Raw genomic sequence first — 24,972 nt, 5'->3', positions numbered from 1 at the left:
TGAGCACCTCTGTTCTGTTCAGCCCCCATGGGGTGCCAAGGATATAGTCGGTGAGCAATGAATGGGTGTTGAGAACTGAATATGAGATAAATGATACATGGTTTTACCCTCACAGAGCTCAGGATCTACCAGGAGAAAGAATGTCTAAATGTACCCCTGCAATGCACTGCAGATGCCAGGATGCAATGACATCTCCCCTGCTTCAGTCCTCCTAGAAAATTGCCTTTCGGTGAGAAATCTTCCCACCAAGGTTTTCGCCTGCTCTGTAGCTGCCCCCTCCCTCTTCAGATAGAGCACCTCTGTCTTTTGTACTTGCAAATGAATTGTGATTAGTTTTCACCTCCAGCCCAGGGGATTAGCTGGAGGACCTTTGATCTTCAGGTATCGATTTGCATCTTAAAGGAAGTATGATCTCATCTGGGCCAGCTCAAAATTCCATCCCTACCCCCAACCCCTGTCTGTTTACCAGCCCCAGGCTGGCCAGGGCCTCCCAAGTGGGGCTGAAACAACAAGATAGCCAGATTGCAAGAGAAGGCAGAGGAAAACAAATTTCCCAACTGACTCCATAAAGGTGGGAAAAGGACATTTGCTTTCTAAACACAGGCTGGTCTGCTATTCCTCTTCCCTCTGATCTGAGAGACTGCCCAAGGTTCTGCGTCTGCAGAGGGGACCCCGTGCTTCCTAGATCCTGGCTAGAGGTTGCGCCCCAAAATGAGCTGAGCAGGCTGTTGAGAATCAGGTTAAAGTCCTGGCCCTTCAGCCACTGCTGACTTGTATGACTCCAGAAGAAGTTTTATAATCTTTCTAGCTTCTGATTTTTTCTCATCTGCGAAGTAACAATAAAAGCCTTAAACATCTATAAATAATAGCCACCCTGGACAGCTGGTATGAAGAAAAGCAATAATATTTGTAAGGTAAAGCTTGATCCAAAAAGTAACCTGTCATTGCCATTATCTACAAGAACATAAGCGTTTGAGGACTTTTTGTTTTTTTCACTGCTGTATTTCCCCGATGCCTAAAAACAGTGCCTGGTACAGGAGGCACTCAATAAATGTGTTTAATATAAAGGAGTGAGTGGTGATGTAGACATAACTATTGTTGTTACTGTAATTGACCAGCTATTCCACACCTCCCACTTCTCCAGCCAGGCCCTGAGAAACGGCAGAGACTTACCAATGCAATTGAAGGAAATTTCTTGTCGGCAGAAAAGGGAGCAGCCATCACCGTTGATCTTATTCATGTCATCGCATTCTTCACCTTGGCTTCTGCAGAACCCATACAAAAGAGAAATTCCACAGATCAGTTTCAGAACTGTGGCCAGACACCTGAAAAGTCCCTCTCTGGGCCGAGAACCTTTCCTGAGACCTTGGACAGATCCCTTTCCCTGTCTTGAGTCTCTGTTTATTCAGCTTCAAAATAAGACTCATAAAAGGTGTAGATTTACAAGATACTATTCCATTCGTTTGTGTGCCTGATGACAAAGTAGAATTCCTGCTTCAAACTCATTCTCTGAGGTTTCAAGTGAGTTAATAAGGCAGATGGGAGTAAGAAATGGATAAATAGATGAACTAATAAATGAACAGACCTAGTTCCCACAGTGTCTAGGAAATCTTACTGCCATTTCCGTGTTTCTGATCTTAAAAGGACAAATTTGAAGGCCATGTTGTAGGTTCTATAATATGAATGTTTCTTCACGATTCCCCGCCTGGATATTGCCCTACTCCCCCACTGCACTGGAAGGTAAAGACTTTTTTCCATTCGCATGCTTGAGTTTAGTCACTCTTTCATTGGCAAGTTTTGCATTCTCCCTTGGGTGTGTCATTGCATGGTGTCGAGAACTCCAAGGCCTGTGGGATGATGCTACTAAGAAATAAAAATGCCTCCTCTTGTTTTCGTTGGAATTATTTCCATCACCTAAGGATGATTTTCCAAAGGTTGGGTGGTATGTGCAGAAAATGAGCAATACTCTTTAAATTGGGCTTGGGCAAGGAGTAGGAGGAGAAAAACCTGAAATTCTGGATGGATTGTTGCTTTCTGGAAAATTCTCATCCTTTTGAAAACAGAAAACTTGGCTTTAGAACCCTACACTTCAGACTAGCTGTATGGTCTTGGGTAAGTTACTTGACTTTTCTCTGATCTATCCGTGATGACCTAAATTTAGATAAAATAAAATATAACTAAAACTCCATTCTTCAGTCACAGTGGCCACATTTCAAGTACTCATTAACTATATGTGGCTAGTGGCTACTCTATTGGACAGCACAGAATATGTTTCTATCACTGCAGAAAACTCCATTGCACAGTGCTCACAGCGCTCTTGTAGACAGGTGTTGGGCCTCAGTTTTCTCATGTGTTAAAATGGAAATAATCAGGCCTAATCCTTAGAGTTTGGTGCAAGAATACAATGTCACAGTGTGTGGGATATAGTAGATGCTCAGAAAATCACAGTTCCTGTTCCCACTTTGCCTTAGGAGGTCTGTACAGAGTGTGTGTGTGGCAGTTGTCCCTCCCTCCTGGGAGACCAGCTGGGACCTGTCACAGCATGGAGTAGGCTTCAGACATCTCCTTTCACCAGGGCAATTAACACTGGGCAATGTTTGCTGCTTTTAGGAGGTGTTGGAGTAGCAGGATAGTGCCACGCAATCAGTCCTTAAGATGGCTAGGACACTGCATTGATCTCCAAAGAGCCACCCAAGTTCTCTCCTGTCTGCAAACTCATGAGCAAAGAAGAAGTCCATATTCCTAGCTGGCCTCAGAATTCTCTGCCAGTGAATCTTGCTGGCTGGAAATTGCTGGTGACCTTGGGCTTCTTAGCTATTTCATGGGTTGTCTGGGAAGAAATTTTTCTCATTCTTTTAAACCTTGGCTAGTTCCCTAAGCTATAAAAATTACTTCCAAACTGCCTTCTATCACCACTCAAACATTAGGGTCACCACACATATCTTCTAGGCATGACAGATCTATCACTAGACAAAAGGGTTCTGAGAAACCTTCCTTGATCTCTTGGGCTGGAGCAGGTGACCATCTTTCTATGTGGCCATAGATATCTTGCTCCATCAATAACAGCAGTTGTCAAATTGTTTCTGCCTATTACTTGACAGCCCCCCATACTAGGACATAAGATGCCAAAGGAAATGGCACAGTCTTGCCATTTCCTAGCACCTCTGTGCCTGGCTCAGTGGCTGGGATGTAGCAGACAGCATGTAGCCACGCCTGTACTTGCTAGGTTTGCAGGGTTGTAACATTACATGGCCATGCAGTGGTGAATCCAGATAAAAGCTTAGCTCTCAGTTCACATAATGGGGTTCTACTCCTTACTGGGTGTGTAAGCTTGAGAAAAACTCTTTAATCCCTTTGTGCATTAGTTGTCTTTTCTGTAAAGTCTGATCATAGGATCCCTGTATGCTTGTTGGGAGAACTCAAAAAGATAATAATGTAGCACAGTGCTTCGTGCATAGTAGAAGTTCAATAAGTTCAACAAATATTCATAAATATCATTATCATGATATTCATCCAATGTCTTCATCTTTATACTATACATGAAATTGGAATGATCTGTTGCTGTGAATCCTTTACAACTGAGCCCTCTCATCTATTAGGAACCTCACTGAATGCTGAGTCTATCCATATTTCTCTGTAAATTCCCTTAGAGATACAGCAAATTGGCATGTATCATCCCATGAAAAATCCTATTGGCTAAGATGATACCCATCCTTTTCCCCAAAGTTTTCCTTTTTCTTTCTCCTTTTTTCCTTAGGGAAACATCCATAAGCTGCATTTAGTTTTCTACAAAGTATATCAACAAATATTCGGTATCTGTAGGTAATTTAACTAGTATTTGATGTCTATGTAGGTTACCAATTCTAGGTAAAAGTACTAAAAACTGTATTAAATTAAGAACACTACTGAAAATTAGTAACAATGATGATGATAATAGTTTTACATCAGAGAACAGAATGATAACGTCTGCAGTGTTTTTCCAGTGCACTTATATCTGTCTCCAAAATGGATAGACTAAGCTATAGATAAGGCTCCAAATCGTCTTTTAAAAAAAATTTGTGCTGAATTAGAAAATCCCAAATCACAATTGTGGGTTGTCAGCAATAACTGCAAGTGTTTTTGGAATATTCTAGATATGCAGCTCAATCTTGGACTGGCAAATGATGGGGTACTTGCTCCATAGAGATCACTCTGCTTAAGTTCAGTGCTCCATCAGACAAAAGCTGTATCAAAGGCTGGAAGTTGATACTTTAATTTGGGACCGAGCAGTGAAAGGTTTTCCTTTCCTCAATTTTGTCGCATTGGAAACTATATAATCTTATTCTGTTGCTGCATTTTGATGTGGATCTTAAACACACATAACATCATATATTATATTTAATACAACACATCATTAATTTTATTCTCAAACCAGTGAGAAGCTGTATATTCTGTGCTTGAGGAGTCAAATTCTTGGCAATTGCCTGATTTACACCATAATTCAATACTTAAAAACCCTAAACAGTATCACCTCAATATTAAAATTTCAACATTTCAGATATAAAGTTATAGGTGCAGAACATTGAACACATAAATCTATATCCCTGAGATACACTGCATCAGCAAAGCCACTTGAAATCATGCAAATAACTGTCAACTTGTCTTGTCAGTACCAATGTTTTTCAAGAATGTCATTCCTTGTGCCCAAAACCTGAATTATACCTTTCCATGAACAGTTGGCATACTTCAGTGGGTGGGGGGCAGAGAGGGGAAGACTCTTGTATACACTACTAACTTTTTGAACAGCAAGTTGAAAAGACAGAACTCGCTGGTCCTTATTGGGTCCTATTTTCAACATCCCTGTTTCGTTTAATGCTAAGTCATGATCAGAAAGCATACTGCTGGCCAATAACTGATGTCTTTGTGGACCGGTAGTGCTAGGCTAACTCTTTTCACTTGCATCACTTCATCGTCCTTGCTATACTGCTAGCTGGCCCTTCCATCCCGAAGCAGAGGTTTTCAGTTTACGTTATGTACCGCAAGATCATCAGTAACAAATTAAAGTGTTCTTCCCCTTATCTGAGTGATAAACACAAAGCAATCGTCATCTAGCACTGCTTTTTCATACATGTACTACACCTATGAGCTGATTCATGTTCTGCACATCAGTGGTTTCATCCAACTGTGAAGCAAATTCTTTCTTTACGCCACCCCTCCCCCCACAGAAGTAGTAATTGCAATACCATATTGCACAGATATTATGTGACACCCAGCAGTGCTATTTAATGAAGGAATTTTGCCAATAGCTTGTTTTGCCATCTCCACATATAATGTTTATCATTAAATCTGTCAATAGTTTTAGAAGTCTCTTAGCAATAGTGTTACTTGCAAAGAAATATTTTAGCACTCAGGAACATAATTTTAGCAATAACGGCCTTAACTTTCAATGATTATTAGTCTCTTCTCCACCTCTAGAGACAAAACTCTCAACTTTGTGCCAGAAAACATTTTTTTGTGCTTATTCTGGAGGAAAAGAACTCAAAAAAGTTTATTTATTGAGTTTTAAACAATGGGAACGTCTTGATGGCTTCTTGCCCCTATTTGGCAGTTGCATAACGTCTTGTCCTGAGGACAAGAGGATGAATAGACTGATAATCTGACAAAAATCCGTTTTTAGACATGCATCTTTGTGTCTTCCAATCATAATTTTCTTTTTTGGCTGGAGTCTTTACTTAGTGAATCATTTGCCTCAGTGTACTCACATTCACATTCAATATTTCCTCCAGAGTACTGTTTTCTATTTATAGCTTAAACTTATGGTGAATTGGAATACTCTGCTATTTTTACAGGCCTTTGACCCATTTCACAAAATGTTGATACAACAGAACACGACAGAAATAACAAATAAATATGCAGTTTTAACAGATGTAAATGGTATCCAGCAAACCATGTGAAAGTGTTTTAACCTAGAGGAACTGTATCCAGCCAACTGAACGTGGGCCATGGTGCAGAAGACTAAGAGAACCCTTGTAGCACACACAAAACGATTAATAACAAGAGCAAATGGTAGTAAGCGCACAGTGGTAGCTCTGTCCAAATCACACATTCTATTACATACTTGAGAAATGCATGTGTTCCAAAAAGAGTCATCGCTTTTCTTCTGAGGACAGCAGTTGGAAGACCAACTGATAAACTAGTGGGGATACTTGGTAACTCACAGATCATATATTGAAGAGTATTTCATAAGCATTTGTGGCAGTAATCTGATCATTTCAGCACCCTAACCATCTCTTGGCCTAATCAGAGTCCCTTCTCCTCTTCTTTCTTCAGCTAGATCTACTTACTTCTGGATAATTCCGTCACCGCAGTACCCACTTCCATGGGTGTATACGGCAGCAGGTGATGGCTCACTCTCTTCAGTTCCCGAAATGGTTATGACCCGATACTGGTACACACTGCCAAGACTTAGATTTCTGGAAAAAATATAAAGAAGACTATTAGCTATGCAAATACAACGCTGGGGGCAGACAAGGAGAGAACAGAAAATCGATCCCCTGGAGTACATGTTAGTCTTGCTCATTTTTGAAATCAAATGCACATTTAGTTATCTAATGATTTTTACTGACTACTATGGTTGAGGCACTATTTTTATTGTCTACTATGGTTAAGGCAGTCTGCTAAGCATAATAGACTACACTAAAACGTACAGCAGTAATAACTAACATCAATTGACTGATTAATAGCCGTGTATGTTACTAGGTGCTTTTTCTATCTTTAATTGAAGCTTTACAAAAACCCCCAGTGGAAAAGTATCAGATGGTGTGTGACCCATAATGAAGGTGTTTGAGAGAAAGCCATCCAGGAAAAGTAAATATGATAAGCAAAAGCAGAGAGGTGGGAAAGCCCCATGATAGAGTCTCTGGGCATTTTCTTATTTTTTCCCCTCATTTAAAAACCTGAGCAGAAACCTCATTACATGCAAGCAAGGTCCTTCCTCATGCAGCATATATAGTGGTTCTCCTCCTCCCTGTCACTCACTTCTCCCTATGTCTTTCACTCTTGACAACAACAATAATAATAGCAGCATCCATTAATAGAATATCAGGCCCTAGGCTAAGCACTTTTCATGCATTTCTTATTTGAGAATCAAAACAACCCTACATGGCTGCTAGTATTTTCATGTTGATTTTACAGATGATGAATCTGAGATATCAAAAGGTTGGGCAATTTGCTTACAATCACATGCTATTAAGAAATAGCTTATATTCTGCCTATCCAATCCATATGTTAGGTCTGTTTTAATAACTCATCCCTTGCAAAGTGGGGTCATGTCCTGGAATCCCATGGGCTGGTTCCTGCCAGATTTCCCACTTGCCTAGATTGCATCTCCCCTCAAGATCTCCTACTACCTGTTCTGACTGCCTCACCAACAAACCAGCAAATGAATGCAGTTACTGCCAATTATCCTCCAAGGCAAATATATGTTTATGTCAGTTTCCATGACCAAATCTCCACCCCTATATGCTTTTTGGCCATTTTCAAATGGAGGTGTTATTCCTCTCTTTCGTCTCCCTCTATCGCATTTATTTATTTTTCAGTAATAAAAAAGTACCATGGGAAAAACATAAAATGACAATGAAGAGAATTCCTATCAGATTCCAGAGTTGGGGGGGCGGATTTCATAAACAAAAGGGTGATGTCAAAAAATCTCAAGTTCTCTTGCCCATCTGTTATTTCAGCTGCTGTTAGGGCTGGGGCTGTTTGGATAAGGCCAATAAGATAACAGGTGCAGGGGCAATGGACGGAGAATGTCTTTTGATTCTCAACGCAACAATGAGTTAGAGTTTATGAGCATAGAAGGACTCTGGTAAGGAACATAACCTTCCTGAGAATGTTGGATGTATTACTCCAAAGGGAGTTTGTTTTAGCAACACTGGAGCTACTAATATCGGAAGTAGAACAGAAGGCATTGAAGAGTTCGTGTTCTGTCAATGAAAATGAAGTAGGTGAATATACAAAAATCTTGAGACAGTGTATGAATGAATGATGGTTGCCTTGTAAACCTCTGGAATGCTAATTTGTTGATAGAGTTATAGGCTTTACAATTTCTTTCATTGCCCATTTTATCCACCTCTAGACTAATGAGTGTATAAATTTTCTGGTGATACTTCTAAAACCAGAGTGGGGTGGCAGAGAGAGTGATATTCCCAGGGATACATGAAGAGACAACATAAATGTGACATGCATTCTATTATACATTCATTTTGCTCTAAAATGTGGAGGCATGTTTTATATTTCAAGAAAACGATCATGTTACAAAATAAAATAAGACATTTGCTTTAGGCTACATCTCAGGTCCCTGGGGGTATATGGTCCCTGTCTAAATGGATAGGCCATTTCTGCAGAAAAGTGTGAGAGTGTGAAAAGTATTTTTCTACACTGTGTTTTTCACTTGTGGTGTGTGTCACAAATGATTTGTGGCTGACAATGTTTAAGGCGGTTGGCTAATATATGTGAATGTTTTCCTCCTGCCCCCACCTTGGCCTTCCTCCTCCCCTCTTCCTCCTCCTCCTCAATAACATCAACACAGAGACAAACAAACGTGTCTCTGTCCTGGCTTCATCACTTACTTGCCAGGAAGTCATGGGCAGGTGTCTTACCTCTCTGGGCCTATTTCAAATCAGTCATAGACCTGGCCTCACAGCACTCTGCAGATTGAATGTGAGAACGTACAGAAAGCACGTACATGCCTGGCCTATGACAGTTAATCCCATTACTATTAATGGCTAATCCTCCACATTCTCATTCACTGAAATGATGTTATAGTATTTCAGCAGAAGAGAAGGAGTGACAGACGCCCACGTGTACCTTGGTTAGGTAAGCCCATGAAGATGAGGCCACCACCTACCATGTGTGCCATGGCTTGATGGAAAATCTTGTTTCCACTACAACGTTTAGCTGGAACACCCCAGTGCCTGGCAGCTTACTTTCTTTCCAGGTGACCCTTTCCAACTTCTGAAAATTCTGGATCCCAGAAGGTTTGTCTTTACCCTGCAGCAAAATCTGTCTCCCAATAACCTCTTCCACCCACCACCCTCCTTCTTCCCCACCAGGATCACACACGACACATCTGACTGGTGGAGAACACGCAATAACCCTCCTTCTTCCAACTCTGTGTGTGGCTTGTGTATCATCTCCCAGAAGTCTGGCAGCCTCTCTTTGAGGCAGGGGCTGCTATTCTAAGTTTTCAGATAGAAAAATAGAATTCAAAGCCATTCATTTAGTTAAAAGGTAGGGAAGGGGGAATGGGTGCAACTGCTACTAACCAGATTATGCTTTTCCACTGAAAAATTTCTGTAATAAAACTGCATTTTCTCCAGGTTATAGTCAAAAGTAATGCTCAAGAACGGCTCTTTTCTCAAGAAACTAGATAGATTTTTTTTTAAGAAGGACAAGTTAGTGGCCTCTGAGGGCTTTGCCAGAGGTTAGAACCTATTTCATGGTTAGTCTAAAAGTAGGATATTTTTGTCAAGTTGTTCATTTCAGCTGCTCCTAAAACCATCTGGAAAGCCTTACTACCTCTTAAACTCCTTTACCTTCTGCGCTTCCTACTTCCAAACAGACCCTGAGCCCTCTCAATTCCCCTAACCCCAACGCCTTGAGGTCACCCTTTCTCTTTAACTCTGTTGCCACCAGCATCTCAACCTTGACCACTGAAACAGCCGCTATCTTACCTCTCCTGCCTCTAGCATCTCCCTTTTCCAGCCTTTACAGCATCAACAGAACATTCTGACACAGAGTCACTCCCAGCTCAGAATCTTCTCATTTAGTGCAGTAATGGAAGCTTGCTACCCACTTACTCTTTGTTTGGAACTCAAACTTCATCTGATTATTCATATGATTATTTTGGCCGCTTCTGATTTCTTTCAAAGAAATTTGAATGCCATTTTAAGTTTTTTTTAAAAAAATTAACCATCATTAGTATTTAATCATCAATTCTTTAAACTGTATAGCAGATTAATTTTATGTTTTTTTTTTCTTTTTTTAAGAGGTGGCGTTTTGCTTTTTCCCCCAGGATGGAGTGCAGTGGTGCAATCATGGCTCACTGCAACCTTGAACTCTGAAGCTCAAGTGATTCTCCCACCTCAGCCTCCAGAGTAGCTGGGACTACAAGGGTGCACCACCATGACTGGCTAATTTTTCTTAGTTTTTGTAGAGATGGGGTCTCACTATGCTTCTCAGGCTGGTCTCAAACTCCTGACCTCAAGCGATCCTGCCGCCTTGGTCTCCCAAAGTGCCGAGATTATATATGTGAGCCACTGCGCCCAGACTAATTTTACGTTTCTAACTAACAAATTTAAATGTGATGGGAATATTTAGCTATTTGGAAGGTTTTTGTGTGTGTGTGTGTGTGTGTGTGTGTGTATTCTTTGCATGCCTTTTTAAAAACCTTTTTCAACATTCACCCATCATTCTTTTGCAAATAACTCAAATGACATATCTGCTTTAGGTTTGCATTCTGGCAATTTGAAATAAAACTGCTGCTATTTCTGATTGATATGATTTGTTCAGTATTCTTTCTTAGAAAGTCATATTGATGGTAGATGTATATCAAATTTGGAGGACAACCTACAGTAAAATTTAGTTATAGATTATTAAATCATTATCTTAAAAACAATATATATATAAGGAAGCTAAGCGCCCTATGACATAAGATTAAATATTTTATACACACTTAAGTGCATAACTTTAAAGTGTTGGTATATGGTTAATATCATGATAGGCCAATTAAAACCCATCTGAAATCTGTAGGCAAGTCACTTCATTCTTTTGGGTCTGTTTTTCTATCTATATGATCCTTGTTCCTTTCTATATGATCCTTGTTCCATACCAATGTGAAGATAAAATGAGAGATACAAAGGTACTATTGGGAGGAAAGGGAGAGAGAGACTCATTACACTATGGACATATCACATTTTGCTTCTTCTAGAAGCCTCTCTGAGCCCCCTGATTACTCATTATTGACCTCCTATTGTTTCCATATCATAGCATTCATTTATCATGGTCTTTCTCTCTCTGTATAACTAAACTATGCTATACTTCTTTACAATTTCATCTTCTGGAATAAAAATAGCAATTATAGTTTTAATTTGTTGTGTATGAATCATATGCTAACACTATGTCTCATACTTTGTATGTGCAATCTCAACCCAAACAACAATCTCTTGAGTAATTATTATTATTATCCCCCTTTTCAGATGAGAAAACTAACACTTAGGTAGATTAAGCTGCCTGCCTATAGTCACACTGCTTTTGTTATAGAGCAGGGACTTGAACCAACTCTGTCTAACTCCATCTCAAGACAGTGCTCTCCAGAGGTGGAAGTCCCCAGCTGCTATGAACTAGAAAATACAGCAGAATAGCAATCAAAAGACCTACTTTTGAACAAAAAAAAAGTTCATATACAAAGACCTGTTGGAAAGATCTGGAAGTCACAATACACAAGTTCTCCTTGAAATACTCACACCGACTCACAACCATGGACAAGCCATTTATTTCCCTTCTCTGACAACCCACTTCTTCATCTATGAAATGGGAGTCTGGGAAGAATGTTCTGCAATCCATAATTCTAATTTAATGAGGAATGTAATGTTGTACCTTTCTGTCTTGAGCTGTCCTACAGGCTAGAAGCTACCTCAGCGATTATTAATAAAATTCTGCTCTGAGAATGGGTGTAGGTCAGGACCTACCACCCAGATTGTCTGAGCTAGAAGGCATAATGGTGGGACCACCTGGGATACCTCTGGCTCAGGAAGAGCCCAAGTATTCCAGTCTAGCCTTGGGCTAAGAGGCAGAGGGTAATGCCTGGGCACTTTGTATATCAGCTTCTAGCCAAGAATGGGAAGGAAAGGAAATAACCACTCTTTGAGCTTGAGCCAAAGACTTTATACATACTGTTCTTTTTGTTGTAATTAGAATATATTTCAACTATATAGAAAAGTACAGAGAACACTGTAACAAATATCCATGAACTCACTACCCAGATTTGTCAAATTATAACATTGTGCCATATTTTCTTCATATCTCCCATTTCTGGTCTGAAATAAATAAAAAATACTGAGAAAGTCTGAACCCTCCATTTCCCTCCCATGCACATTTTTATATTTTTTATAAATCATATATTATTTTGCATATTTTGAATTTCATGAATTTTTATAATATTATACTTATACATCTGGCTTTTTTTTCCCCTCAGTATTATTTTGAGATCACATATATTGTTACAAGTAGATTTAGCTTACTTATTTTCACTGATAAGAGTATTTTACTGTAGTAATATATCACAATTCACTTGGCTATTCTTTTCTTGATAGATACCTGGGTCAGTTCTTTTATTATTGTTATTATTATCGTTATTTAATTTTTTGTTTGTCATTTCCAACAATGTTACTTTAAACATTTGCGTTAATGTTCTTTTGTGCTTGGAGCAAAAGTTTTCTGCAGGAAAAATAGCTAAAATGGTATTGTTAGGCTGAGAGTAGCTTCATCTCCAACTTTATTAGATATTACCAATTATGCTTCAAAATGGTTGTACCAATTAACAAGTCTACCCACAGACTTCTCATTGCTTCGGGTCTGTGCCAGCACTTCGGGTCTCTGCCAAACACTTAATTTTTTGCCAATCTGATGGCTATTGAATGATATTTAATTATTGTTTTATTTTGCTTTTCCCTTATTACTAACAAGCCTGAATATCTTTTCACATGTTTGTGGACCTCATAGGTTTCTAGTCATGTGGATTGCCTGTACATCTTTTTGCCTATTTTAAATTGGCTTATTTTTTATTTTTCTGTATTAATATGTAAGTATTATATACTTATATATTGTGGATACTAATTCTTTGTAGTTAAAGGTGTTGCATATACCATTCTCAAGTCTATAACTCCAATTTTTTCATTCTGTTTATGTTGCTTTGATGATTAGAAAATTTTAATTGTTTCTTTCATAACTTGTGCTTTTCATCTTATGGAGTAAATGTTCCCTTACTCTAAGGTCATAAGATAGTCTCTTTAATTTCCTTTCAATAATTTTAGGGTACTGTTTTTTACATATATGGTTTCAATTACCTACAATATAGTTTTGAAAACGATTTGAAGTAAGGACATTTCTCTCCCAAATATGGGTGAATTTTTTGTTCAGTGTTAGTCAATTCTTTTAGGATAATGGTTAATCCTCTCACTACTGAACTGCAATACTGTCTTTACCATATATCGTTTCAGTACTTACATAAGTTTGTTTCTGGGTTACCTTGTTACATTGGTCTATTTCTTATCTATCATCTTATCAGTGGCAGTTTATCTTAATTTCCATAACTATATAAACATCTTGACTTATGTTATGAATTCATTCTATACCTTTTTTTTCTCCTTCAAAAGAGCCATGAGAATTTCTGTTCTTCCATGTTTATTCTATGCTTCATTCTTTTTCTTTTTCTTGTTTTTTTTGAGACAGAGTCTCACTCTCTTGCCTGGGCTAGAGTGCCGTGGTGTCAGCCTAGCTCACAGCAACCTCAAACTCTTGGGCTCAAGTGATCCTCCTGCCTCAGCCTCCCGGGTAGCTGGGACTACAGGCATGAGCCACTGTGAAAAAATTAGCCACAGCTAATTTTTTCTATTTTTCATTGTTTGGCCAATTTCTTTCTATTTATACTAGAGACGGGGTCTCACTCTTACTTAGGCTGGTCTCGAACTCCTGAGTTCAAGCAATCCTCCTGCCTTGGCCTCCCAGAGTACTAGGATTACAGGCATGAGCCACCGTGCCTGGTCCTAAGTTTCATTCTTAAAAATGCCTGTTGGCATTTTGATTCCAATTTCACTGAATGCATAGATGTATTTGAGGAGAAAGAGGATCTTTACAGTACTGCATTCTCCCATTTATACTCACAGTTTATCTTTTTTATTTATTTAGGTCTTCCTTTATGGTTTCAGGAAAGTTTTAAGGCTTTCTTCACAAAAATTGTGATGATTTTTTTATTAGAAATAAATTGCTAAATTTAGTATTTTATAGGTGTCAATGTTATAATCAATAGTAGGTTTTATCTATTCATACATAGATATATACATACACACTTGTATATGTGAAGGTATATCTGCACTCTATAGTTTGGGGATGATAAAAATAACTGAGTCTTGTAAACTGATTATAGCCTTGAGCCACCATGCCCAGCCTAAAGTCAAAATTTAATAAAAGCCCTGATGTTGTTTACTGGCCCTTGCTCTTGATGCCTTCTTTACTCCTTGTGTTTTAAATTTTGACACATGAACTCATGTTCCATGGTTTTCTATCTGTGGGAATCATGTGTCCCCTGGGTCAAGCCTATGTCCTCTCTCAGAGTGATTTTATGTTAATTTCTAGGTACCCTTGCAACAGCATTGATTTAGGACCTTTCCTTTTTTTCCAGTTAGTTTCTCAACTCAAGCATTCTCAGACCCTACTTAACAGTATGAATTTAAACCTCAGATCTCTGTGAGGTATAAGACAGTGGTTATAAATTTACTCAGATCCTAGGCAAAGAAAGGCAGTAAATTAGGTGTGGCACAGTGGCTCACACCTGCAATCCTAGTACTGTCTGGGAGGCCGAGGCAGGAAGATCACTTGAGCTTCAGAGTTCAAGACCAGCATAAGGTGAGCCTGTCTCTACAAAAAAATGTAAAAATTAGCCTGGTGTGGTGGTACATGCCTGTAAGTCCCAGCTACTCGGGAGGCTGAGGAAGGAGGATTGCTTAAGCCTAGGAGTTTGAGGTTGCAGTGAATTAGGATGATGCCACTACACTTTATCCCAGGTAAAAGAGAGAGACTGACTCCAAAAAACAAAAAGTCAGTGAATTGTCAGACTATGAAGGTAGGCAACTAACTAGTCATATACATATACATATATATTTTCTTTAATATACCCTTTCACTAAACATGTGGATTTTCAGTGGTCCTAACATTTTAAAGTCCTTTGTTCGAACTCATCACCTTGCAGAGTTGTTGGGCCAAATATCCTTTCCTGGAATAGAAAAGGATATTCAAGCCACTCAACTGCCAAAATTTATGGCTCTCTCTCATCAAACTATACCAACAAAAAATTAGATCCAGAGCTTCCTCATATAGTTCTTAGTTCTATTTTATTTCTTGCATGTCTTGCCCCTGGAAATATCCTTTTTTATTTTTCTGATCTCAGTCATGCATTTTAAAGGATGCTAGTTATATCTGCTATATTCCATCTAGAATATCTGGATGAATGTTCTCATTGGAAATATTTTTAGATATTACCTCACCAAATTTTCACATGCTATTTCTAATGTAAACCTGAAAAGAAGAAATTATATCAATATTTCATTTGAGACTCAGTGTAGTTCAGTGATCTGCCTGATGTCAGAGAGAGAGAGAGAGAGTAATTACAAGCCTGTTTGACTCTAGAACCCTTGAACCTCCCATGACATTGAGCTGACTTCTTAGATGAGCACACTTTAGTGAAACAGGCAGCACTATCCAATCAAATGCAGGGCACCAAAGCTATTCGAAGATAAGGCAAACTTCCCTTCATAGTTCTAAAGTATTTTAGGGAGTTTCAACTCAGGCTAAAGTACATTTTATTTTATTTTTTTATATACAAATGTAGAGAAAAATAGTTTCAGCTCTAAGATATCGGTAGAGTGGGAGCTGAATTTTTTTTTTAAACTGAGAAGTGATAGTATATTATCATAATGCTTTATTTTTTTTCCTAACAATAAAGATCATCTATGCTTATTATAGCAAATTAGAGTGCTATTTGAAGAAATTAAAGTATAAGCATCTCCAATTCTATCACTCTTGAGACAGCTACCAGGAACATTCTGGTCAACTTCCTTTCACATATCTTTTTATATATAAAAACACATGCATGCGCGCACACACACACACACACAATTTTGTATAAATATAAAATTGCAAATTTGTGATATCACTTCATCTTTAGTGTTCATGAAAAAAGAGTATAGGAGACATAAATCCAGCTGGTTGGCTTTAAGCTAGCTAATTATATTTATGGCTTTGACCATCTTGAACATTTCTGAATAAATATATTTATGTTAATTCATTTGTTCGTCCACTCATTCATCCAAACAGCATTCATGGGGTCGTATTAGACTCTACTAGGTTTCCAGGATGGTGTGTCTTAGGTGTTTCAAGGACAAAGAGCACTGGCTCTTCCATTGCTTTATATCTGTGCCTAGCACAGTGCCTGGCACAGAACAGGATTTCAGCAATATCTGTTGAATGAATTAGTAGTTTGAGATGATACACATAGGAAAATGCAAAAAAAAAAAAAAAATTGGATGATGAGTATGGCACTCTGAGCTGTAGTAATGGCATGGATCAGGACATGGGTAAATCTTCTTAGATAAAGAACAGTTTATCTAGACTGAACTTCAAGGTAAGCCAAAGGAAATGGTAAAGTTTTATTAAAATGGCAGGGTGCAGTATGCAGGAAATGGCTGGAGGCTCTGAGGCGTCTTAGGCGTAAGTCATTGAGTGGTGGAGAGTCACTGTCATAAAATCGGGGAACTGGATGCAGTGATTTCCCAAGTCTCCGCCCTACTTCCAGCTGTAAAAGTCAGGACTTAGATATGCTAACAGTCATTGAGACAGGGAATCAGCCTTCAGTCTTTGCAAAGCCTGGGCTCTTCCCACGCTCACTTTCCCTCCTTCCGGGTCCAGGCACTCAGTAGACTGCTGTCTTTCCACTTCAGGTGCCCCCTAATTAAAGCAAAGCTGTGATGCTGAGGTCCCATTGCCAAGAAAGAATCTTTGTTTGGGAAAATGGTCATTTGTTTCGCAATGTGCATCCTCTCATTCCTCCTGGTGACCATTGTGAGCTCCAATCCATGTTCTGGGTTAAACAAATGAAGAATGAGGTCTGAGAATCCACTGGGCATTTGGATCATCTCCCCATGGGGCTAGAATCTGTCCCTCACACAGGTAATGCAAACCTCATTCTTTTCATACTGACTGTGCTGTGCTCGCTCTATATAAGGCTCAGAAAGGAGCAATTGTGTACATGCAACTGATTAATTCCAGCAGCCTTTGATATAATTGTCCAAAGCTTTGCCCTGGTACTAATTTAAAACACAGTAGCCAATTTAATAAAACTAACAGTTTGCAGCCAAGGCCTTTGTTATTTTGTTTTAATCATCTTTTACCACCAATTGAAATGGTTTTCTACTTTCTTGGTGCAATGAAACAAAATACAAGGGAAAGAATGGAGAGACAATGTGGAAATTATAAAAGATCCAAAGCTTCAAATCCTGGGATAAGGTAACAGCAGTCCTGAGATTTAACTGGTTATTTGTGTCAGGTCGAGATTTGAAGGGAAGACATTTACCAGTTTGGGGGAAATGCCACACCTGGATAACATTAGAGAAGGGAGAGAGGAAAAGATCTACAAAGGACTCTTGTTTTTCCTGAATGCAACCAAAAGCGATGTGTGACAGCTTTTTCCAAACATTCTTCTGGTGATGGACAGGTCACTTGATTACAGAGCAGGGGCTTGTGACAAGCTGACCGGTGGCCAAGGGCTCTGGGAGCCAAAACACCAGATATAGTTGGAGGTAAACAAGGCATGCTGCATAGTGTGAAAATCGAGGCCAAGTCGGGGCCAGCCAGTCCAGCGGAGGGACCCGGTGACAGCTGGTGATTGAGCGGCACTAACTGAACACAGTTGTTGAGGACCAGGGGCCAGTGGGGAAAGCCATCTCCTTTCTCCTCCCTGTGGCCTCTCTGGGTGGCCAGCAGTTTTATTACTGGCAGAGGGCGAGCCCAACAGCATTTTCGAATTTGGCACCACATCTAAAACTATTTGGGGGCTGGGCTTCTCTTTCTTCTCTCCCCTGACCCTCCCCTTGAGTGCCTTGGGTTTCGTGAAAGCCGGCGTGCAGTTAGCAAACTACATTTCCCCTCAATTTTGAAACCCATGTGCACTCAGGGAAAATGTAATCCTTATGTTTCTGATTCATTTACACTTAACTCATCAAAACACTATTTTGTAAGAGCTATTTGATGTCCACGAAGTCTTCTGAGCCCTTTTGTAAGCCTTGCTTCTTAGAAGCAGGAAGTCACATTTCTGATGAGAGGGAAAACTTGAACCTAAAAGGTTGAGTTTGTTTTGAAATGAGGGCTCGAGGAGGGTCACGTGGACCCTGAGCTTAGCCAAATGTGTGCTCTCATTTCCTCTACCAGCCCCCAGCCCGCACCAGCTGCCATGACATTACTACGTCAGCTCTCTATGATTTCATTCCCAGCAACCAAGGGAGACGTCCCTATGATCAGAGAGGGCCAAGCTCAGATTTGAGTCCCAAGGTCTGGCCAAACTCCAGCTTTCTGCTATGAGAGGGAAAGAACACTTGGATTAGGAGTTGGGAGCCCTATGTTCAACTCTCTGCTCTGCCATCAAATGGCTGTGGGACTCTGAAAAAGTGGCCTCCCCTCCTCTGGGCTCAATTTTCTCATTTGTCAAGTGTCAGTGCTGGCCTAGGCATCCTTCAGGGCTCCTTCCAGGTCTGAGAGTTTTTGAGTCTAATTCCTAGAGAGTAGGAGGTTTGAGCAACTCAGAATCCTCTCTGCTTAAAATTTTTGGAGACTGAATTTGTTGTATACAAGGAGCTTAGCTCAAGAAAGAAACACAAAAATGTAGAACTCAGAGTTGGGTGACTCCAAATATCACTCCAAGTTTCCCCTTGTGGGACAGATACGAAAGCCTGGAGAAGGGAAATAAATTGCCACAAGTCACACTGCAAATTAATGGCAGAGTCCAGCTTTCCTGGCATTTCTGACCAACATCCTTGGCTGGGCGTTTCTAAACTTTTCATTTCACAGGCTATTGAAGCTGGGGCAAAAATCCTACTTCTACTTCCCACCCTGACAACAAGAATGTGAAAGCCAGAATTCGGAGGGAAGGGGAGCTGAGGCACAGCGAGGTGGTGTCTGGCTTGTATTAAAGCCCATGAGTGAATGATTAATCCTGGGTAGAAAACAAAGCCTGTGCCTTGTAACGTTATAGGTATTAGTGCTACGGAAGATTAACCCCTCGACCCCCCACGAGACCTCTTCAGAACATTGAACTACACTTTGAGAATGAGTGGATGATGAAAACAGGTGGTCTCACAGGTCATTTCTGCCCACTCTCCCCTCCCCTGCCACATATGCACACACACACATACACAGGTACTCGTGCATGTATGTACATGCACACACATGTGGACACAAACATGCACACCACAACTGTTATGGCCCATGGTGAACTGTAGTTGTATGCCTGCTACTTTGTCATAGGCTAGCAACTGGAAAGCGCTTTTGAACTTCTCCTTCTCCTCTCTTACCAATCAAATATGTCTCTATATTTACATCCATTCTCTGTTTCAGTGATGCCAGCAATATAGGCATTTTCCATGACCCATTCACCTATCTCCCCCATTCTGATTAGTTATCAAGTACCTCTATCCTGTTAATAATGTTCAACCCCAGCCAGTTCTCTCCATTCCCACTTTTATTATCCTAAACCAGTGCCATCAGTTTTGGCAACATTGTTTTACCTGCTTTGCCATTCATGCTCTATGTCTCCATTCCTACCTCTACCCAGACATCCACATATAGTGACAGAATGTGCTAAAACCAAATCTAATCAGCATCGTCTCTGACCTAAAGATACTCAGTGGCTTCCCAGGATGAAGTACATCCAGACTTTACAGCCTGACACTCTGAGATGGGGATGATCTACTTCTTTTCAACCTCTCTGGCCTCTTTGATCAAACTCTGTTTCTCAAATTTTATCACTCAGCCACCTCGAGCAAACAGTCTCACCTCCCTTCCCTGGCTAAATCCTTCTGGCCTTGGTTTAGATGCCACCTCTTCCAAGAGGTTCTCACTGATCCTTTAAGCTGGGTCAATGAGCACCTAGCCCGTGTGCTTTTCTTATCATAATACCTTTCTCACTGTTTAGTTGTCACCTGTTTATTTGCACACTTTTCACATTAGCTCCTGGAACGCTGGTACTGTCCCTTACTGCCTGGATTATCTCCATGGCCTAATACAGGGCTTGTTATGAAAGACAATGCTAAAGAAAAGCCTGTTGAATGAATGAAAGACTGAATTACACCTTCTGACCCAATCCCTTCACTTTAAGGGCTAGAAAGCTGTGGACCCTAGAAAAAAGGACCATGCTATAAGACTCTCATTGGTTTTTCAATTCTCTAGTAACTAATCCACCTTAAAAGGTAAAAGAAAGACTGCCAACAAACCAGATATTAACCATATTATCAGAAATTTCTGACCACCTATTCATGTGCTATAGGGTTTACTCACTCACTCATTCATTCATTCATGTATGCATGCAATTATTTACCTGCATTTATTGACCATCTACTTGATGTCTGACCTCATACAAGAAGCTGAGGACAGAGGAGAAGAGTGGCAAATACTACCTAGCCCCCCTGCCCCACCTCTAGTATCTCACTGTCAAGTCAAAATGCCACTCAGGAAAAACACATCAACACATTTGAAAACTTGTCTCAAAGGGAGTGCTTTTGTAAGCTGTAAGAGAGAGGATAAGTCTAGAAGGAGTCTTGAGAGCCCCACTGTACCTGGAAGGCTTTCTTTAGATCTGAACTTGGTCAGTCCCCAAGTCTGAAGTCCAGACTTACTGACAATGTGACATGTGTATAATAACCTGCTGCCTCTATTTTCACTGAATTAGATGTACCCAGTGCAGGTGAGAGTGCAAGGATGATCTGAACAGAATGTCAGAGCTATGACCTTCGGGGTCATCGCCCATTCACCTTCATGCTATAGAAAGGGGTCCAGGGCCCACCTGACCAGGGACACAGCAACATTTCAGGATACCAGTACTAGAATCCAGGTCTCCTGAGCCAGGGCCAGCATATGGTGAGTTCTCTCTCTCTCTCTCTCTCTCTCTCTCTCTCTCCCCTCCAGGTAGAGTTTAGGAGAGACTGTATCTTGTGTGTCTATGCAGGTCAGAGTGTTTGCCTCTCAAATAGACTCTCTGGCCTGGCTCTGGCCAAGAACAAGCCCAGTGAAAACCAAACAATAGAAAGAATCATGAACATTAAATCTTTATAATTCACCAGATTGCATCATCTTCTTACAAGTCTATTATCTCATTAGTTTTTCCTACCACCCCTTGTGAAACTATAAGGACAGGAATCATCACCCACTTTGTCCAGGGGAAGGATCTCAGGCTCAAATAACTGAAGAAAACTGGTCAGTTGTGTGCAAGGCAGTTGTATGCTGGGAGCCAGCTCTCTCGATTCCAAACTCAGCATCTCTAAAGCGATGTCTGAGGTTCCTGTTCTAACAGACACAACATAAACCCACCAAGACCTGCCCTCATGATTCCCAGCGTCTCTAAGCACAGACTGAATGGATTTTGTTCACGCCTCTTGCCAATGCCCAGTGTGAGATAAATTCCTCCATTCTTCTCACATCTGTAATTGCTCTGACAGCTGTTATTTTCCTTCTCTTTCCTCTTCATTTATTTGTTTTCTTAAAAATCAGGAATTGGAGCAGCACAACCAAGTCTAGTCCATGCTACCTGCCCTCAGGGTGAACAGAACAGAACAAAGTAGGTGACACCAGGACACCCATTGCAACCTGATTTCACTAACTCATCGTGTTCCATAGGAGCTTCCTCAGGAAAGCCAGTCTTATAATATGCGACAAAAAAACAGGTACCTTTTCCAAACAATGTCAGAGACATTCCAACAACCTTGGGAGATTCACTAGGAACAGTAGCATGGTCTGTGAGGTTCTACAGAACAAGCCCTCTTGAGCGGTATTTAAACTAACATTCTGTGCAAACCAAAGATCACTTTTTCCCTCTCAGAGCTGCTATTAATATGCCATGACACCATTAATCTACAGAAATCTATAGAAATACTTGGACATACCAGGATTGTTCTATTTCTTTTCAGCTAACAGGTATAGACACCTTTACTCCAGCAACGTGGACCCATCACTCCTTCCCCAAAGGAATGGTATTCAATTTTTTGTCCATTTACAATGTTGCCTTTTTAAAAATCTTGACTTGAATGTGCAGGCTCTGATCATCCCTAAGGATGATCAACCATCTCAGTTCTAACTAATAGTCCTGCGTGCCAATAAGTTTCTTTCCACTCAGGTTTATTCATGCGTGTTTATCATAAGAAGCACAAGGTTGAAGTCATTAAGATTCCTGCCTCCTGACTCTTCCTGAAAGAAGTTTCTTGAAGTCTTGAAACATGAGTTCCCTTAGCTATAGTATGAAACTAATAATAAAAACTCAAAAAAATTTTGAAGGGATTAAATGAGAGAAAATATTTTAAAGTGCTTAGCACAGCGCCTGATATGTAGCCAATAAATGAAAGATATAATGATGACACTTGTGTGACACTTGTAGAATAACACAAAGGGTTTCTCACTTAGAGTCATCAAACCTATATTTAACCAGCTGAGTGTGTGGAGCCCAGTTACCCAGTTTCTCTGAACATCTATAGAATGGGAAAAACATATATCTGTTGGGGTCATTAGGATATCCAATTAAGATTAGATGTTAATGAGCACTATATCAGGCCCATTATAAATACTTAATACATTTCTCTTGTCATTGTAAACAGCCTAGTACCTTTTGGATAACTCAAACATACAATTGAAAAGCTTTGTCAATGCCTTTAGAAATCATGCTAAACCAGGAAGGGTTATTATATTAACTACACACAATTTTCCATGTAGAGTATTGTTTTTATTGTTTATTTATTTGTCTATTTGTTTTGATTATTTATTTGCTTATTTTAACTTCAACAAATCAGCCTAGAATTGCCATTAGTAAAAAGTCAAAAAACAATAGATGGTGTGGTTGCAGTGAAAAGGGCACACCTGTACACTGTTGGTGGGAACGTAAACTTGTACAACTGCTATGCAGAGCAGTATGGAGATTCCTCGAAGAACTAAAAGTAGACCTACCATTCAATCCAGCAATCTCACTACGGTGTATTTATCCAAAGGAAAAGAAGTCATTTTATAAAAAAGACACCTGTGCCCGAATGTTTATTGCACCACCACTCACAGTTGCAAAGATAATGGAACCAACCTAAGTGCCCACCAACTGATGAATGGATAAGGAAAACATGCTGTGTATGTACCACGAAGCACTACTCAGCCACAATAAAGAATGAAATAATGTCTTTTGCAGCAACTTGGATGGGGCCTGAGACCACTATCTTAAGTGAAGCATCTCAGAAATGGAAAAACAGATACCACATGTTGTCACTTGTAAGTGGGAGCTAAACAAAGGGCATATATGGTCATAAAGAGCAGTAACGGACACTGGAAACTATTAAATGTGAAGGTGGAAGGGTGGGAGGAGGCTAAGGGATAAAAATCTACCTATCAAGTGCAATGTACACTATTCTGGTGACGGACACACTGAACGCACTGACTTCAGCATGACACAATGGACCCATGTAACAAAAAACACTTGTACTCTCTAAATGTTTTGAAATGAAAAGAAAAATAATTTCAGCAAATTAGTCTCAATCTCAGAAGAATGTGGATGGCATCAGCATTGGGCAGATTATTTTATCTTTAATGATTCGCTGCAAGAAAGGTGGAATGGACACCTTTCCTGCTATGTTGCATGAAATAGCAATTTTATGGGTATGGAACCAGATTCTATTACTTTGCAGAGAAGTGGCTTAGCGTTCTATGGGCAGAAATGGGCTGTGAGGCATCAGTTCTGCTTTAGCCCTGAGCAAGTCCAGTCCTAAGTATCTAATTGCCTGTTTGGCATCTCCTCTCCTGAGACTCTTGGACAGCTAAGATGGAACTCTTGATCTACCCAACCCCTGAACAAAATGCTAAATTAAAATCTACTCCTCTGCTTCAGGAAATAACATTTCCCTCATTCCAGACACTCAAACCAGAAACTGGAGAGTCACTGCACAGCTACTTCTTAAATCCCTTGTATTCAATATATTGCCAAGTCCTGTTGGTTCTATCTTTAAAACAGACCACCAATTCATTCACTTTTCTATGCAAATAACTATCATCTCTGGTTTGGACTTTAGCAATAACCCCTAACTGGACTCTTTCACCCTTTCTCAATCCTTTCTTCACAAAGAATGCAGAACAGTATTATAAAATCACAGATCTGATTGGTTTAGTTCCTCTATTTCACAATGAATAAATCCAAGCTCCTGAACATGAACCACTAACCCTTTCCTAATCTGGCCCCTTTTAATCTCTCCAGTCTCATCTTCTATAGCATCTCCCTTAATTTAGGGGGGAATTATACTCTATTATAACCACTTGTAATAATATTCTTTAGTTTATAATCATATTTTTATGTATGCTATTATTCAGCCTAGTTCTCCTACCAGATTATAAGATTCGGAATTATACCACCAGCACAGAGTGAACATGCAGCAGGCATTCCATATTAAATGTTTGAGTGAATGAGTGAACGAACAAACAAGAGAATACATTTATCAGTAGAGCCTTGTGTCCATCATTTAACTGATGCAGGTCTCAGTTTCCCCATCTGTAGAAGAGAATCTATAATGACCTACTCACTTTAAAGTCAAGAAGTGCATCAGACTGGTCCACAGAAATTTAGGTAAGTGATTTTGGTGCTGTTAGCAGCAAACAGGGGCCTTTCGAAATCATGAAGGTACCTGGAGATAGCCAGTACTTCTAAGGCTGCTGGGGACCCTAGAGAGCTGTTGATTTTGCTAAGCCCTTTTGCTTATCCTAATATTCCCAGAACCCATATTTCATTCTGAGAGGTACTTGGCCTAAGACTGATGAGAGGGAGTCACAGGTGGATCATGCCTAGCTTCCAGAAATAGAGTGAGATTTGTGCTGACTACGTGCTCCCCTGGCCAGAGCTAGGAAGAGTGGTATTCGTTCTCGGCTTGGAAAAAC

The 24,972-nt window shown here is 40.0% G+C and overlaps 1 protein-coding gene across 1 annotated transcript in view; it reads right to left on the bottom strand.

Annotated features, from left to right (window-relative positions):
- The window catches only part of PAPPA (pappalysin 1), a 244,615-nt gene that overhangs the window by 128,014 nt on the left and 91,629 nt on the right, over positions 1-24,972 (bottom strand). The window contains exons 8-9 of the mRNA XM_012768795.3: positions 6,324-6,452; positions 1,174-1,265 (exon numbers count right to left, since the gene is read on the bottom strand). Coding sequence (XP_012624249.3) covers positions 1,174-1,265; positions 6,324-6,452 — 221 coding nt within the window. The remainder of the gene's footprint in view (positions 1-1,173; positions 1,266-6,323; positions 6,453-24,972) is intronic.

The sequence above is a fragment of the Microcebus murinus genome, chromosome 12, assembly GCF_040939455.1.
Source record: "Microcebus murinus isolate Inina chromosome 12, M.murinus_Inina_mat1.0, whole genome shotgun sequence".
Lineage (NCBI taxonomy): Eukaryota > Metazoa > Chordata > Mammalia > Primates > Cheirogaleidae > Microcebus > Microcebus murinus.
Note: the sequence above shows the minus strand (reverse complement) of the source record. Positions and strands in the feature narration are given on the sequence as shown.